Genomic DNA, 18995 nt, shown 5'->3' with positions numbered 1-18995 from the left:
CAACATTTTTAGACAATAAGTTTTTATACAATTTACAATATTTTCAGATAATTTACAGTATTTTTAGACAATTCACAACATTTTCAGGGAGGGAATCTGCAAAGTTTTTAGACAATTCTCACTATTTTCAGAATTGCTGTAACAATTTAAAACATCTTTGGACAACCTTTAACATTTTCACATAATCTATAACAATTTCAGACAATTTACAACATTTTAGGGCTTTATAAACTATTTACAAAACTTTCAATCATACAACATGCAACAATAATTTCTAAAAATTTTTAGACAATTTACAATATTTTTTGACTATTTACAACATTTTCAGACATATTCAGACATACTCAGACATTTTACAACATTTTCAGACAGACCATCTATAAATTTTCATACAATTTACAATCGTTTTGTTCAATTCGAACATTCTCAATATGATTATATAATTATGAAATGCATTATGTAACTACAAACATAAAAAATGGGCTCATGAACGAGCCTAGATCATTTTATGACTATATACAATATTTTCAGGAAATTAAGAAATATTTTATACAATCTACAGTAATTTAAAAAAAAAAAAGAGTGCGCGTAAGGATCACACGCGATTGAAGTAAAACTTTTAATATTGTATGAGTAGGCAATTAAGATAAAAATAAAAAAAAACATCATATTTGAATTTTAAAAATCATCTTTTAATAATCATATAACATCAATAATAATAAGATCTCCTGAGCATCGGCACAGCTGTCCTACTGATATTAAGAGTTTGAATATGATGTGCAGCTTTCTTCCTAATTTTGTTACCTATCTTACCGGGAAATTCAAACCATAAACGTAGAAGTTCATCATTATCGCCACGTTCTATGTACACTAATTTTCCCACACAACCATTAGCTAAGCCATCACTTACATCGATATTAGTTGTTATTATGTAAAATTTATTCAGAACTAAAATTATTTCATACGGCAAAGCCCCGGTATCAATAACCGATTTTTTTGAAACTGCTGACGAATGTATGATTGTTGATCTGTCGCATGGCAACCTACATAAATATCCGTGGCAGTAGATATTATTTTGTCTTCAACGAGATTCAATATAAATTTATTATATTCCATGGCACATTTATTCTCTAAGACAAGTCTTATTCCATGAGGACATAACATAAAAATCGTGATTCATTAATGCAAGTTCATATAGGGTTTAGCGCTCGACTTACGCATGACATGACGGGAGTGGATACTCGCGACATCAGCGCTTACGGCGTCGTAGTGTTCAACTACACGTTGGCATTTTCGTTGCATTTGTACGGATTTACACCCGTGTCGCGCCTAAAAAATTTTACACCCATATCGCGCCTAAAGAAGTTTTACTTCAAAAATCAAAAATTTTGCTACTAGTGTTATCCTCCTTGGTTACACAATCTTGTTGAAAGTTGCACTAGAAGTTTCACTTCTAACAATAATATAATATATAGTCGAGATACCCAGCTGTAAGTCTGTAAATACTTGTATATTGACACCCTAAAAGTTGTCTCAAAACCTACATATGGTACGCACACCCTACCATATGTAGGTTTTGAGACAACTTTTAGGGTGTCAATATACAAGTATTTACAGACTTAAGTTGGGTATCTCGAATTTCGAAATTCTTACCTAATTTAAGCTTAAATGACTAGACTAACAATAATTATCACCACCAATTCTAACCTAACTTTCTTCTCTCCCCCCAGCTGCACGGGTCGTTACGTCGGCGAATTCTGCCAATACCCCGATCCATGCCGAACCGGTCCTGGTCCTCGATGTCAGAACGGGGGCACCTGCCACGTCCGAGTGGCTTCGTCTCCGTTCTCGTCGCCCTCGTCGCCGGCGTCCCTGTCTCTGTACCATCACAACGGGCACCACCATCTGAGTCAGCCGGGCGCTCCTTCGTTCACCTGCGCCTGCCCTCCTGGATACACTGCATCGCTGTGCGAAATAAAAGTGGCCAACGCCTGCGACTCGAGACCATGCCAGAACGGGGCCGAGTGCAGGCTGAAGACGCTGGATAGCTACACTTGTGCGTGCAGACAAGGATACACAGGTAAGGGTCAGGGGGTAGCGTGCCTCGGCGGGGCCCCGTATCAAAATTGCTTGGGGGCCCCCCTCAAGAAAAAAAAAATTTTACAGAATATAAAAATACATAAAGTTAAAAAATATTTATTTATCATTCTTATTATTTATCTATCTAATTTTCTTTCATTTTCTGAATTTTTTGCAAATGATTCTAGATATATATTCACTTTCTTTGATTTTTTTGAAAAATTAAATTATTTAATAATATTTAAATTTTATAAAGATTTCTGAAAATAAGAACATACAGGTCTGGTAGACATTTCTGTCCTAAAGTTTTTAGGTAATTTTTAGTTTTAATTTTAAAAATTTTTTTTAGCAGTTAAAAAAAAATGCATGCTGTTATTGCGTTGGAAAAACTGGATGCAAGCCTAATGCATCCATCACATTTCTTAGATTTTTGAATTCAAACTTATTTTTAGAGTCATCTAGGGTCATTATCTTATGAGATATTTTTATAGTATTTCTTTACAGTAATTCAGTCAACAGATTTCCGGAAAAGTTTATCAATTCTTCATTTCAAAAAGACTAATAAATGAAATAATCTTTGTTTGGTTTGTGAAATTAATATATCCGAACAGCAATAGTATACATTAAAATAAGGTTTCGGGTCCAAAATTCTCTCATCTTGTGATAACTCATCATAATAACTTGTAATAACTCATCATAATACAGCTTTATTATCTTTTGTCTTTTGTTCTTTGCAATATTTATTGCAATCCATCTTTTTTTTCAAAATATTTCGTCTTCTTTAGCAAACTAATTCACTAAATTTTCATGTTTTAATTAATTTGCACAGTCTTACGTATTCAAAATTGTCATATTGTGAAATTTTAGAAATGAAACTAATAATTTGAAACAGTAAAGAAAGAAATTTGAAAATGATTTAGTTGATCATATTTAACAAAATCTAACTATACACGGCATGCAGACTATTCAAGTAGTAACAAAAACAATAAAAAATGTTATAAATATAACTATGAAAATTCCAAATTCCAATTTTCGATAAAGAATGTATAAACTGGATTAGTTTTATAGATAAATTCTCTTAAAGCGTTCAATATTTCTCGATAACAAACGAAAATGCAAACTACGTTAAAATGATTCAATTTTATTAAAAAAAAATTGTTTTGCTTTCTAATTACGCTCGTTGGAGGCCCCCCTGGCTCGGGGGCCCCGTATTTTTGATACGGCTGATTAGGCATGAATTACGCCCCTGTTAAGGATAAAGGACGTATCGAGGTAAAAGATCGATATTGAGTACTTTAAAAAGTATCTAATAAAAATATCGATGCCAAAAAAATATCGTGGCGAAAGTATCGATACTACTTCATATCGAATTTTGAGTACTTTTCATAAAAATCAAACATAAGTCCAAAAAAGATCTAAAACTCATTAAATATCATATCACAATATTAGAATGAATTCTATTACTTGTATCTGATGTGTTAAATCAGAATCATTCTCAATATTGTAAAATTTTAACAGTAATTTTCAATACTAATTTCAAATTTTATAATTTTTCAAAAAAAAGACAAGTAATATAATAGTTGAGTATTTTTGATTAAAACAATATAATAGTCTGATATAGGGAATGCAATACCGATGGGAAATTTCAATACCGGTATTTCGGTAATTTTTCATTTTAAAACCGGAATACCGGTGAATTACCGGTATTTTTATTATCCTAAACAAACGTAAACAAAATTGAAAGTTACTAGTACAAATATAAAAAATGTATATACAACTACAACTATATTCAACTAAACAATAAAATAAAACAATAAGTTTATTTTTTTAAATAATAATTTACCAAAGGATTATGCAATTTAATTAATTCATTATCACTATCGAGTATATTGAGTACTTTTCACCAAAAACAAACTTATGAGTAAGAAAGACCAAAAACTCATAAAAGATCATATTACACTATTATAATAGACTGTATTGTCTGTATCCGATGTGTTAAATTAGCATAATCTTCAATATTTTAAAAAAATAATTAATCTAACACTAATTTAAGACCGGATACTTTGTCGAGATAAATAATAAGTTACTATTATTGCTCAGTATTGTTATTTAAAACAATGTGATGGTTCTATAGTATTTTCAAGCTTTTAGAAAAATAATATTTTATAATTGTAATAAGAAGCAAAAATATTTGGTAATTATAATTGTTATGTATAAAGTTAGAAAAAAATTAAGATTACCCACGGGTAATCTGTATGATATAAAATATTTTGGCGCAAATATCACTTAAAAACCGTTACATTTTTACAAAAGATGAAACAAACATCATTATCTATCAGTCCAATTCTATTTATTGTAACACGATATGAAGCCCTTAGTAAAGCAATAAATATTCAATTTAATGACGAGTTGAGATAATATTTGACATTTGTTTATCTTATAGAATCACTTGCAGATATAGCTGTTTATGCGATTGTGGAATTTAAAGATAAATTTGTTCCGAGAAATTTAAACTTTAGGGTATTATGTACCAAATAGCGCTTATGTAAACATACCGAAAATACCGGTATTTTTGGAATAAATACCGGTAAAAATACCGCCGAAAAATCGGGCGGTTTACCGGTAATTCGGTATACCAGTAAACCGGTATTGCATTCCCTAGTTACAACTTATATATTTTTTTCTTCAGGTCTTCACTGTGAAGAATTGGATCACTGCGCCTCGCACCCCTGTCGCAACGGGGGCACCTGTTCCGGAGCCCCCGGAGCCCTGGTGTCGTCGAATGCCATAGCGGTTCTCACTTCGTCGTCGTCGGGAAGTGGGACGTCGGCCGTGGGGGCTCCTTACAGGTGTAGATGCACCCCCGGATTTACAGGACCAGATTGCGATCAGGATATCGTCGAGTGCGCCAGGAAACCCTGCAAACATGGAAAGTGCCTGAATACTAGAGGGAGTTACAAGTAAGTAGGATAAAAGATTTATGTGTGTGTATACTAGGTAGCCCGGAAATTATTTTTAAGAAATTTTTAGTATAAATATACTCTTCACGTCTCAATTCCCACACTATATTGGAAATTCATGTCTTTTAAACGGTATAAAAATCAGAAAAAATAAATATGTACTATATTACCTTGGATTTTTCCACCCAAAATAATTGCTCCAATAATGTTGCCTATAATTTTTATAATCTCCTATCATATTTTAACAGGTTTTTAGTAATTATAATATCTAAATTACATTTTTCTTACTTAGTAATTATTTAATATACATTATTACCAGGAAAGCTCCTGGGGTCTTTAGCGCCCGCATGTCATTTTTTTCTAGCCCCCCACCCCTATTATTTTACCTTAACAGTTTATTTTTAAATGTATTATCATTTATTAATATTGGGCTTTTGAAACATTTTACTTGTTTATTTTTGGCATTTTATGCGATTTATTCTATTGAGCAAATCATAGGAGCAAAAAAAATCTAGCCTTTCGTTATCGTGACCATAACACAACACTGGTATTTCATGTTGAATTATTTTGATTTAATTTTTTATTATTTATGATATCCAATATTGCATCTTAAACTTCTCCTAATTGATATCGTAAGAGCCGAATTGTATTTTTTTATCTTTACTTTCCCATTTGTTGTTTTAAAGTGAAATTTTTAACTTATTTTAAAAATATTGTGCAAATATTAGCGAAATATGCAAAAAAATTATATATTTCTTGAATGATATTGAAAGAAAAACCTATATTGAAAATTTCATATCCGAATCTTGTGTTGGCGCCCCCTAAGGCGTGCGCTCGCATTCAAAGTACTGATTATTACTTAATTTGATATTTTAAGTGAATTAATATGTCAAATCCTGTTCATATGTGTATCATTCAATCTGCCATACATATACTGTATTTTATATTATTTTAATTTCTGGCACATCTCAGCTGCTTTTTGGCAATAATAATGTAGACATTTTATTTTTCTTATTCATAAACATGAATTTATTATACATATTCTAATATTGTCTAGGCTTCTAAGTAAATTGAAATTGTTGGTAGATGACAGTTTTCATTTGTTTTCAATGCCAAACAGTGTCTTAAATATTTTCAATGTCAAACACTGACATGTCGTTTTTTGCATTTTTTTCCATTTATTTCTACAATCTTACTATATTTCTATAATTCAAAAAATCCTAAAAAATTCCCTTAACAAACTTCAGAAAGATTTATCAAAATCCGAATAATTGTTTAGGAGGAGTATATTTACATACATCATCACAGAAGAATTTCATATATAAGATATAATTGTGATTGAGAAAGGTATTTGTGGTAGACATTTCATTCTTCTTATTCATAATCATGAATTTATCATACATATTCTAATATTGTCTAGGCTCATAAATAAATTGAAATTTTTGGCAGATGACAGTTTTCATTTGTTTTCAATGCCAAACAATGTCTCAAATATTTTCAATGTCAAACAATAACTTGTCGTTTTTTTGCTATTTTTTCTATTTATTTCTACAATCTAGTATATAGTATATTTCTATAATTAAAAAAAATCCTAAAAAAATCCCTTAACAAACTTCAGAAAGATTTATCAAAATCCGAATAATTGTTTAGGAGGAGTATATTTACATACATCATCACAGAAGAATTTCATATATAAGATATAATTGTGATTGAGAAAGGTATTTGTGGTAGACATTTCATTCTTTTTATTCATAATCATGAATTTATTATACATATTCTAATATTGTCTAGGCTCATAAATGAAATGAAATTTTTGACAGATGACAGTTTTCATTTGTTTTCAATGCCAAACAGTGTCTCAAATATTTTCAAGTCAAACTATATTTCTATAATTAATAAAATCTTAGAAAATTTCCTTAACAAACTTCAGAAAGATTTATCAAAATCCGAATAATCGTAATAAGCTCGGCATTTGTGGCAATAAGTTATTACCACAAATGCCTTTCTCAATCACAATTATATCTTATATATAGAATTCTTCTGTGATGATGTATGTAAATATACTCCTCCTAAATGATTATTCGGAATTTGATAAATCTTTTTAGAGTTTGTTAAAGAATTTTTCAGGATTTTTTGATTCATAGAAATATAGTTAGATTGTAGAAATCAATGGAAAAAATTGAAAAAACCGTATGTGATTGTTAACTAAAAATTAGGCTCTCAACTATCTAATTGTGAGTTTTATGCCCCCAAGTATATTTCTAATTCTAATAATTTCCTCGTCTGCTGGAGCCCCTGACTGTGACCCCCTTGACTCGACTGACCGGCTCACCAAGTCATAAGTCGGAGTCATTGCGTTTTACGCGGAATGAGACTCTATTAAAAATTATTACATCTGCCTGCCAAGTGGTAATTATACATACATACATACACTTGTTGTTGAAGGAGATATAGGCAAGGGGGCAGGGGACGAGGGACAAGGGGGTACGCATAAAAAGGTAGGGCTCCTCGTAGAGAAAGATAAATGTGGTAAATGTACAGTGAAACATTGTACACAAAGGAGATAAAGAATATATTAAGGGAAAACTGTTAAAATAAATGGAAGAAGAAAATTTGATATTTTCAGGTGACAGAAGCAAATTATTTCTAGATATAGATTTTTTTAACAAAAATCATTTTACGGCCAATCGTCTGCTATCAAAAGTCTATTTGGTGCAGGTGGAGGTCTATCTTAAATTTTTGAGAAATTTTTAAGTTTTTTCTTATTGTTAGATAAAAGAGTTAACTTTGTAATGAGCACCACTGACTCTTAAGCGAGTTAGTCGGTTGATGTGAGGTTATTGACTCTCTTTGTGATGCTCACAGTCTTACTCTTTCTTCGCTGTTATGTCTTGAGATTTAGTTAGAGAGCTAGCAATAACAATAATAACAACAACAATAATAATAATAATAATAATATAGAGGACGTTAATTCTACATATCAATATTATAAATAAACTAGTGGTGTATGGCATCGTGCCTTAAGGCAAATTGCTAGAACTTTCCGTTTCGAAAACTAAATTAATAAAAAAAAACTTTGCAAAAATTTGAAAAATTTAGATTTTTGAGGAATTTTGAAATTTTTGAAAAACTTAGACTTTTTTAAAAAAATTGATTGTTTTTATATTTTGATTTTTTTTTGTTTTCTGAGTTTTTTTGAAAAATGTGAATATTTGTTTTAAGCAATCGTGCTACTTAGCTAGTTTGGAGTCGAATTATCAAAGCGCGTAAGCGCCGCGTAGTCGTCTAATGTGTAAACATTGGTACGGAACCCATATAAATGTACACAAAATTTGTACTATAATGATCTTTATAAACCATCTGATAATATGATGTACATGTATGTAATGATTAATTTTGACCGTCAAATGGCATTTTTATTTAGATTGGCTTTTTTTTGAATCTCCGAAACCTCTAGACCTGCCTTCATGAAATTTTGATCCATTCTTCATCCTGTTAATATAAGTAAAATGTTTTTTGAATTATTTAAATCGGACGCTCCGTTCTCTTAAAAACTGAGTTACCGGTTTTGGCACTTTTTGCCCCGTATCTTTAGAACGGCTAGACCTGCCTTCGCCAAAAACTAATCAGCACGTCTCCTTATCAATACGAATCGAATGTTTTTTTAATTGTTCAGTGCTGCATAGCTGACCCATATAAATGTACACAAAATTTGTACGTATTATTATAATCTACATAGAATATTTGATCATTTGATGTGCATATGTCTAATGATTATTTTTGACAACCAAAAGGATTTCTTTTCACTTTTTTTACTAGATCTCCGAAACCGCTAGGCCTGCTTTCCCAAAAAATCAACCAATTCTTCATATCGTCAATACAAGTAAAATGTTTTTTGAATCATTCAAATCGGTTGAACCGTGTTCCCGAAATCGTCGACGAAAATTTGTATCCGCACACACACACTTGCATACAAACGCACATACATCCATTTTTTCTAAGTTATGCCAAAATGTTCAGAAATCTCTGAAACGTAAATTTATATAAAAATTTTCATTTTCTATTTTTTTGCGATTACTATAAATTACCTTATATTATGTATTTTATATATTAATAATTTAAACATTTGTGTATTTTAGAATGTAACAAAATTATTTTTCAACATCCTAATTTCCTAGAAAACTTACTGGTCCAGACACAATTTGTTTCTTAGTTTTGTGCATAATTTAAGTAAAACTTCTTTAGTCAATATATACTTAACTCTTGAACTTCAATCATAATCAAGTTTTTTTATTTAAAAAAAAAACCAACTTCTCAATGACATTGCTTTATAAATGGCAACCCAAAAAATATCCTAAATCTCTGATGAGTTTATTATTACAATTTGTATAATACTCATGTATTTTTTTTTTATTGATATAGCAATGCCGAGTTAGGAATATTTTCAGTTGGAAATATATTTTTATCTATATTTTCTAAAGAAAGCGGGTGTTGCTACTACTTGACATCAGGCTGTCCAAAGCGGGTTCGTACCTAGAACTTCCTAATGAAATCCCACAGTTCTAAAACTAAGCCAGGATAAACCTTAACATTATAATTTATATTTCGGAACATGCTCTGCTTCAGCGCACAGATTAAAAGACTTTTCACACATTTTTACTTAATGCAAAAAACGAAAATTAACACCTAATTTCTGCAAATTTGGCATACCATAGAAAACATTGGATGTTTGTATGTACTTTACTTTTTATTAGCTTCCCGTAGGGCAAGTTATAGTAATCGCAAAAAAATCGAAAATGAAAATTTTTATATATCTTTACGTTTCAAAACATTGTGGCATTTTGAAACATTCTGAACATCTTGGCATACCTTAGAAAAAATGGATTTATATGTGTGTGTGTGTGCTTCTATATTTCGTCTCTATGCAGTTAAAGCAGTACGATTGCTTTGAAAAAAAAAATCAGAATTTCCAAAATATTTCAAAATAAATTTTTCTTCAAAAAGTCTGTTTTTTTGTAAAAAAGTAAGTTTTTGTCAAAAATTTAAAGTCTCTCTAATATCTAATTTTTTCAGAGTAAATTTTTTTCAAAAATGTTAATCGTTTTTAAAAAAAATAATTTTTGGTACAGGAAGTTCCAGCAATTTGCCTTAAGGCACGATGCCATGCGCCCAACTAGTTTCTTTTCATTTTTTGCCATTGGCGCTCTATCTATTGTCTTATTCTTGGTCGTTCGGCCACTATCAGCGTACGTACAACACTTTGTCTCGAATCTGATGTTTCTCTGGTTGGTTCTTAGTTCTTAAGTTCTTCTTGTTCGAGTCGAAGTCGAAGTCGAAGTCGTTCTCGGTTTCTTCGTCGCTGCATAAAAAGTTTAAACTACGACCGAACGACCTGTTGATCGGGTGAAGGACACTCGCAGGTTGCAGGGCCCGAAAATGGAACAATATATTATTAATAGATCAAGACACGAGTAATTTAACTTATGTCAAGTATATGATTGCACTCTCATCTCATCTTACTGTCTTATTAATAAAATTATATTAAAGTTTTTACAATTTGAATACAATTCTGATCCTTTCGTTTTAATACAAACGGTGCATAAAAAAGGGTGCGCTTAAGGATCACACGCGAATGAAGTAAAACTTTTGCTATTGTATGAGTAGGCATTTAAAATAAAAATATAAAAAAACATCATATTTCAATTTAAAAAATCATTTATTAATAAGAATATAACATCAGTAACAATGTTTAAAACAACAACAATAGGATAATTTTTATCATATTTCATATATGATAGGTTTGTGATAATTAAAACAAAAGACTTAAATTTTGCTTTGTAAACTTTGTAAATTTCTGTAAAAAACTGCATCAATAGTCGTGCCATATCTTGTTGTTGATTCAATTGATTCAAATTATTCATTGTCAAATTAAATTTAATTGAAATGTCCAGCAAGAAATAAAGGTGTCTCGTTGTGATTAGTGTTCAAAAGTTTTGCACCTTCATTAGGAAAATAAATTAACTGCTGATGAAGAAATTTTATAATATTTTTATTGGGTTTTATTGAAAGAAATGTAAGGGAAAATTATAATTAATGTTTGATTATATATGTTCATACAGTGGACAACTGCAATATCACCTACTTTTGTAATTTCATTAGAAATATCCAGTGACATTGTTGGCGCTGTCTTTCGACAAATCTGATATCCAACCTGATTATTTGAATCTATACTATTATAAAGAATTTATTTTTGAGATTCATTTAATATTCTTAAGTCACTTTGAAAACTAACTCAATCACACACAAAAGTATGCAATTGAAGTCTTCATTTGACTCTTGCAAAAGATCAGTTCTCGTCAAATTAATAATCGCATTATATACAGAATCATTGTTTGAGCAACTGTAGTATCTGTCTTTGATATAAAAATATTTTCCATTTTAATATCCTCAAAAATATATGGTAACCACGAATAATACAAATTACTTCAATAAACTTACGTTTCTTACACAGCACAGATTTTTAATTTGTTTTATTATACAATCAAAGAACCCTTTGACGCGACACGACGACCAATCACAATCGACTCGTATAGAAATGATATCATCGAGAGCGAATGACGAATTATTGGCACTCGATACGAGCGTAACGCTCTTCCGTTGCATTTTCACAGATTTACTCCCTAGTCGCGCCTAAAGAAGTTTTACTTCAAAAATAAAACTAAAATTTGATAAAAATTTAGCAAGGAAAAACGTAACAGATTCTTATATTGTAAATACATTTATGAATCTAACGTTGAAATTTATTTAGAAAAAAAAACTAGGAATAAATTTATTTTTCTTTATATTACTTTGTTAATCACACATATGTGTTTGAATTAATTTCTTGCTTTTTTATTTTGAATTGGCAAAGAAATTTTAATTTAATTATAATTTTCGATCATTTAATTCGATTTTAAATTTTAATTACAAATTTCGATAACTATAACTGCGATTATTTCATATGGGGAACATAAGATATTTCACTGAGGTTCACTTTAGTTTCTAGTAACCAAAGAGACAACCTAGGGACCGATTCTGCCGCATATCAGAAAAATGTTATGGCAAGGCCATGTTATGAAGAACTTTCCATACTAAATATTGACAAAAGCCATGTGGTTGGTGTGCAGTCAGGCGTATTTCTCAAGTTGTCGGATAGAAAACCCAACCTAGAAATTGCACACGATCTTAGATAACAGGGTCTTTCTGACTCAGCTTCATAACATACGAGTGACGTTGCAGTTTATGCGTAAAACGCCTGAATGAACAGCAAATACATGATATTTCGAGAGTATTCAGTATGATTCAGTGGCATAATGTATGGAAGTAGGAACGTAACATGGCCTTGCTATAACATTGGTTTGATATGCACCAGAATCGGTCTCTCAATCCAGCTTTTTAGAAATGATTTCAATTGCAGTTGTATAATTTGTTATAACTTGGGATTAAGGATCTATAATACATATTTAGGAATCTAGAATATAAAGAAAGAGATATTTTTACCTACGTCTTCCATGCCGATTCTTTGCACGGGCAAACAATCTGAGAAAGTGCATTTGTCGTTTATCTCATCATTTATATATGTATATATATAAGATCTATAAACGACGTAATGATAGTCGTCACTAAACATTGTATTCCATGAGCAGCAAATTGACCAATAATTTTATGCAATTTCAATTCCTTCATATCTAACCTGTACCTGTGTCTCCGTCCATCCCCTGGGAAAATCCTTCTTGGACTTTGTGGGAAATCGTATGCAAAATAGTTTTATGTCTTAATACCTGTGTCGTTGTTACCTTGTGATGTTATGGTGCTGTACTATTAATAGTATGTAGAAGTACTCTACTCGCACTTGTCCTACGGTACTAGAAATTCCAGTTTTCAGAGGTAGATTTGTTGATAAAAATTTCAACGTTTCTGGGAAAAAGATAGAATAAAAGTCAACGTCGACAGTAATGGAATTGGTGAAAAAGGAAGATTCTTCCAAGTATTTTTTACTGAATAAATTTTAACTTTAGATTATATATATATATTTACAATATGAGGATCTGTCACGTTTTTTCCTTGCAAAGTTTTTATCAAATTTTATTGCAACTATAAGGCTCTGAAATTAGTACTCGAACTGGGGAGTTGAATGATGTTTATTTCACGTATTAGAATTTAATGTAATTACTCGATCAAATAACATAAAACAATCCTTTTGAATTCAGTTTGTTATATCAAGAACGCTGTAATTCAATTCAAGTTGTATTGGAATTTTTTTCTAGTTATTGAGTACAACAAATATAGGCTTTGGTAAAGTTCATGTTGTTTTTACTTGAAGAGCTGGGTGATAAAAAGTCTAGACCTAATTTATGTTGAATTATTTTGGTGAGAGTATTGCCCAGTGCTTGGAATTTTGTCTTCAAAGTTGCCAAAAAGCATAAGACAAGTCATTTTTAACATTGTCTTCAAAGTTGCTAAAAAACATAAGACAAAGCATTTTTACCACATTGCAATAAAGCTCCTAAAGGACACTCATGAACATATATAAATAAACGAAATTACATCAATTTTAATTCTTTCAGCATATCATAGATATGATAAATTTACCCTTAGGCTTAATTCTAGATAAGATTTATATAAATATACTAGCTGACCCCGCAGACGTTGTTCTGTACCCATGTCTCTAGTGTACATTTCTAAAAACAACCCTATAAGTCTTCTCTACTTTCAATTGATATGTATGATATACGGCGTTAGTTTTTTTTTAGATGTCTGGATAAAGTTCGAAAATGGTCTACAGAATTACATAGAATTTTAAATGTATTGCTAGCTAAACTTCTCAGGAAATATTGATCGTGTGGAATTATTTTATTTAATTGATTTGACATATCTTTAATATCGTCAACTCCGTAAATAAATATTGGAGGGGGCTGACTAACGGGCTATAATTTAAAAGTTTCAATTTTTAATCACCTATAATTCTATCGATATCCGACGTTATTTTGAAAAAAATAAAATTACACCACTGAGAAGGAATGTCATCCCCCCGGGAAGTGGCAAAGAAGTCTAAATTATTTTCACTTTTGAACTTGAGAGCAAAATGAACCTAATTCCGAAATTTCATGCAAATTGGAGCACAGTAAAAAAATTCAGTTCCAAAACGCTTCATTGACTTAGTAAATATTCCGTATCCAATGCCAAACATATGAATTTTTGATACAATGAAACTTCTAAATAATTTTTTGAATAAGTAAATTTTTTTTTGTATTGTGGTTTAGTTAAGTAAGGCAAAACACGACCGTATTAGTTAAAAAAAATAATCTGCCAAACTGAATTATATTACTGTATCTTATATTATTTTAGTTTATGGCACATCTGAGCTGCTTTTTCGCAATAACAATATAGACATTACATTTTTCTTAATCATAATCATGAATTTATTATACACATTCTAACATTGTCTAGACTCATAAGTGAATTGAAATTTTCGGCAGGTGACAGTTCTCATTTGTTTTTAATGTCAAACAATGCCTCAAATATTTTCAATGTCAATCAATGATAAGCGTTTTTTTGTAATTTTTTCCATTTATTTCTACAATCTAACTATACTTCTATAATTCAAAAAATCCTAAAAAATCCCTTAACAAACTTCTGAAAGATTTATCAAAATCCGAATAATCGTTTTAGGAGGAGTATCTTTACATACATTATTAAAGAAGAATTTTATATATGAGGTAATGTAGAAAAGATAAACCTGATTAGTTTGTCTAAATGAAATGAGAACAAAATATACGCGTATAAAATATATTTTCAACAAAATTACAACAATGTTGAAAAAAATATATTATAAGAAACAAATAAAGATTTATTTCATTCAAAAAAGATACTTTACTACACTCCTCCTAAACTATTATTCGGATTTTGATAAATCTTTCTGATGTTTGTTAAGGGAATTATAGAAATGTAGTTATAATATATAAAATTGATTCTTGAAAGTTTAAAGTACGTGTACTATATCTATAGAAACTTTATTTGAAAACAAACGCTGAATTTGAAGCACACTAGCACCATCTGTGATATGCTGAAAGCACTCATACAGAGTAAAGGGCATTTGTTCTATGTTTATCCCCCATGCTCACGAACTAATAAACTCAATGAACTAGTAAAAGAAAAAAATTAAAGGGCAGTGAAAGTCTAAGTCCATAACCTCCAAAAGTGAACTATAACCAAGGCATTGTCGACATGTACTCCCACATCATATACTTTTGTCTTCTATCATCCAAGAATTCAGCGTTCGCCTCATAAACATCGATAAACTCCTAATGACACGTTGCTGTTACAAGTTACAACTAATGTTATTATTTTATTGCTTCCTCGACGTTTTCTTCTGTTTTGTCGTCGATCGTGTCTTATTGTTGCTGTCGGAATTATCATCATCATCTTGTGATCGACTGTGGAACTTCGCAGTTACACATCGAGAAGAAATCACATGGCCGTAGTAGTAATAGAATATCAAAGATACTGTTAAGAAATTGTAGGCATTAACCAAAATAATTTAGACTAGAGATGGGTATCTCACTCCGGAGTTATCACTCCGATACAACTCCTCCCTCGGAGTGAATCCGAGTGGAGTTGTCTTACAGGATTTTTCATATCCGACTTTCCTAAACTGGTACTAAATCTGTTAACATGTGCAGATATTTGCTTGAGATTTTTTACTAATACCAAAGATTCGAGTCGAAAGAAGTGTTTTTTTTCCTCGTCTTACAGGCAGTTTTAGGACTTTTTGGGTATATAATGTCTCAAAATAATGCTATTTTGTATTCTATTTTCTGTATACGATAATGTTTGTCCGTAAATGAGCTCTTTCAATGGTATACAACCAACTAAAAAATCTGTAGTATTACATTATAACTTTTACACAATTATGATTTTATAATTGTGTAAAAGTAATAGTATGCTAATCAAACTATCTAATGTATAATTAATTCTCGTAAGGGAAATAATAAAAGAATGTGAGGTATTATGAATTTGTGAAAAATATTGTACACAAAGATTTGTTCTTATTTCATATATAAGGTTCACAGCATTATTTCCATATAAAAATAAACATATTCAAAGAATTCTATATTTTCTCTTCAAAACTAATTACAAAACTGATTTTGATTTCCAAGTTTTTTGTCAATTTGGGATTTGTATACATATTGAAATGCACAAAATAGTAATTAATATAATAAAACTAGCAAACCCGACGAACTCCGTTTTGCCACCAGATGGTTTCGTGAGAAAGATGAAGAATTTTTTTGTTTGTTTTATATTTGAAAAGGAAAAATTTGATTTCATTACACAACAGCAATGAATTTATTTCGATTACAAAAATGAAGTGTTTTTTAGCTGAACTTCTTTGAGTAAATGAAAGTGAATCCGCAAATTATCCGTTTCATTGAAGTGCTCTTTGGTAAACCACATTTTTTGTTTTCTGGTCTGACGTTAACACAAACAAAGCATATGGTTTTCCAACTCGTGAACAGGCAACGTATAACTGCCCATGTAAAAAACAATGATTTTCTAAATAATCTTTTTGAAATTTATCCCGCAAACACTAAGCGTTTGGCCTTGAGACTTGTTATTGCGAACACATGGCAAACTGGAAATTGCAATCGTTTGAAGTCAAACGGAAGACCAGTCGGAATCATTGGTATGTCACCAAATCGCCAGCAATTTTTGATTGAATGGTGAAATTCAGTGCGTGTACAGCATTATTCTTTGCGGCAAGAATTGCTCGTTGACTTAACCAAGCATAATTATGATAATTCTCACTAATCTCATTACTCGAATTTTTAATTACGGTGCACAACTAATTTTCTTAGCTATAAACCTTGCGGAGCCCGACCCCTTTCCAACGAATGCAAAATTGTCGAAATCGGTTTGTGCGTTCTGGAGTTATATCGTCAGGAAGGAAAAATCGACTTATTTTTATATATATGTAGGTAGATGAACAAAAATGTTTGAACTATTTGTAAACTATTTCCAAAGTCTTAATAAATCCTCATAGATATGTTAACAGCACACCAGAAAACACATTTGTGTCAATTATTATGTTTCAAAGTTTTCAATTATTATGTTTCAAACTTCTCGGAGTTGTGAAGTTGTTAAGTCGATATAACTCCTCTCTGAAGCGGAGTAAAATCCTAACCGATCCGCCTTCGGATATGATAAGCCCATCTCTAATTTAGACTAACAAATTACTAATATGGTCTTTTTTTCAGGTGCATCTGCGATCCAGGTTACACAGGCCAGGACTGCGAGAGCGAGTACATTCCTTGCTCGCCTTCGCCTTGTCAGAATGGGGGCACCTGCAGACAAGTGGATTCCCTAACTTACCAGTGTCACTGTCCAAAAGGTGAGATAGTATAAAATATTATTATAATAAATATTATATTAGCAAACAATTACTGCCAGCCATTGGCAAGTTGTTAAGCATTCGATTTGTAAAATCAGGGGTATACAGTTCGAATCCTGGTCTAGTACTACATATAAAAATTAATTGATATTGACTGGGACAAAATGAGCGATTAGATAGAAGAAAAATTAAGTGAGTTGTAGTTGGCCAAATGTACCTACTAGTTTACAAAGCTAACAATAAAGAAACAAAAATTTACAGGGCGTCTACTAATCACGTGATAGATTTTTTAAGGATTTTTGGACACTCTCTTCCTTTTGGTGATATGTGGTGATACTCAATTTTTTTTTAATTACAATATTTATTACAACTGTTAAATAATTTAACATCTAGCAATAATGATAAATAATAACATAAATTTAAATAAATAAGAGTGCAAAGGATAGAATTTACATTAAAATGATATCCGTAGTATGATGATTTAATAAAAAATAAAATCAAATAATAATAATAATAAAATATTCAAAATTATTCCCACCCTCCTCCACCAAACATTACGTATATTTTTAGTTACGAGAAAAATTTTTTTTTTGAAAATGTTTAAAAGAGTGTACGTAAGTTTCACACGTGATTGAAGTAAAACTTATTTGCTACTGTGCAAAGTAGCAATTTTAAGTTAAGTAAAAATAAATACATCATATAACAATTTTGAATAATGTTTATTAGTAATATGCTAATACTCGTGATGCACACATTTATTAGTGTCAACCATTATTCATATTTATATAATGATGAATTATAAATTATATATTTATAATAGCATTAAAAATGTATAATGTGTGAAAATAATAATGTAATTTAAGTCATGGTTCTAATATGACATGATCGGTTTGTCATTGTAATTAGCATTTAGGACTCGAACCTTTATTAGAGAAATGAAGTAATTGCTTATTAATAAATTCTATAATATTCGTTCACACAGTGGATTATGTTAAACAACGCCTAAACAAATATTGTTTTCACAATTTCACACATCATGTAATAATTGTGTTTGAAGAACTTTATGTAATTCAAATTAACATACATTCATTGACTGCTTGTATTTTTTTTACTTTTTCGCTGGCGATATGATCTCATTCTTTGAACAGATGTAATATCTGTCTTGCCTAAAAAATATTTTCTATTTTAATAACTTCAAAGATTTATAGAAACTACGAATAATATAGAAATAATTTCTAGTCAATAAACTTACGTTTAGTACACGGCACAAATGTTGCATTTGATTTATTATTTTCAAGGAACAGGGTAAAATATTCTTCTGATTCAGGCATTTTTCATTAAATCAAGACTTGTACTACGATGTAACTTTAAAATGTTTATTTATCTACGCCTTTTTTCTTGTCGATATCGGTACGCATACAACGACAGATCTCTGTTCACATACACGACGACTGATCACAATCGACCCGTATTGAAATAATTTCATCGAGAGCGAAGGACGAACAGTTCGGGCGCTATTTCCGTTGCAT

At 30.6% G+C, this 18995-nt stretch overlaps 1 protein-coding gene across 1 annotated transcript in view; it reads left to right on the top strand.

Moving 5' to 3' along the window:
* Window positions 1-18995, top strand: part of LOC113387535 (neurogenic locus Notch protein) — a gene marked incomplete in the record, with an annotated part of 245646 nt that overhangs the window by 96453 nt on the left and 130198 nt on the right. The window contains 5 exon segments of the mRNA XM_026624865.1: window positions 1731-1830; window positions 1915-2080; window positions 4769-4853; window positions 4899-5039; window positions 17333-17466. Of these exon segments, the coding sequence (XP_026480650.1) occupies window positions 1731-1830; window positions 1915-2080; window positions 4769-4853; window positions 4899-5039; window positions 17333-17466 (626 nt within the window).

Source organism: Ctenocephalides felis, unplaced genomic scaffold, assembly GCF_003426905.1.
Source record: "Ctenocephalides felis isolate EL2017-DRISC unplaced genomic scaffold, ASM342690v1 CF-g0.4_SCAFFOLD_03572, whole genome shotgun sequence".
Taxonomy (NCBI): Eukaryota; Metazoa; Arthropoda; class Insecta; order Siphonaptera; family Pulicidae; genus Ctenocephalides; species Ctenocephalides felis.
Note: the sequence above shows the minus strand (reverse complement) of the source record. Positions and strands in the feature narration are given on the sequence as shown.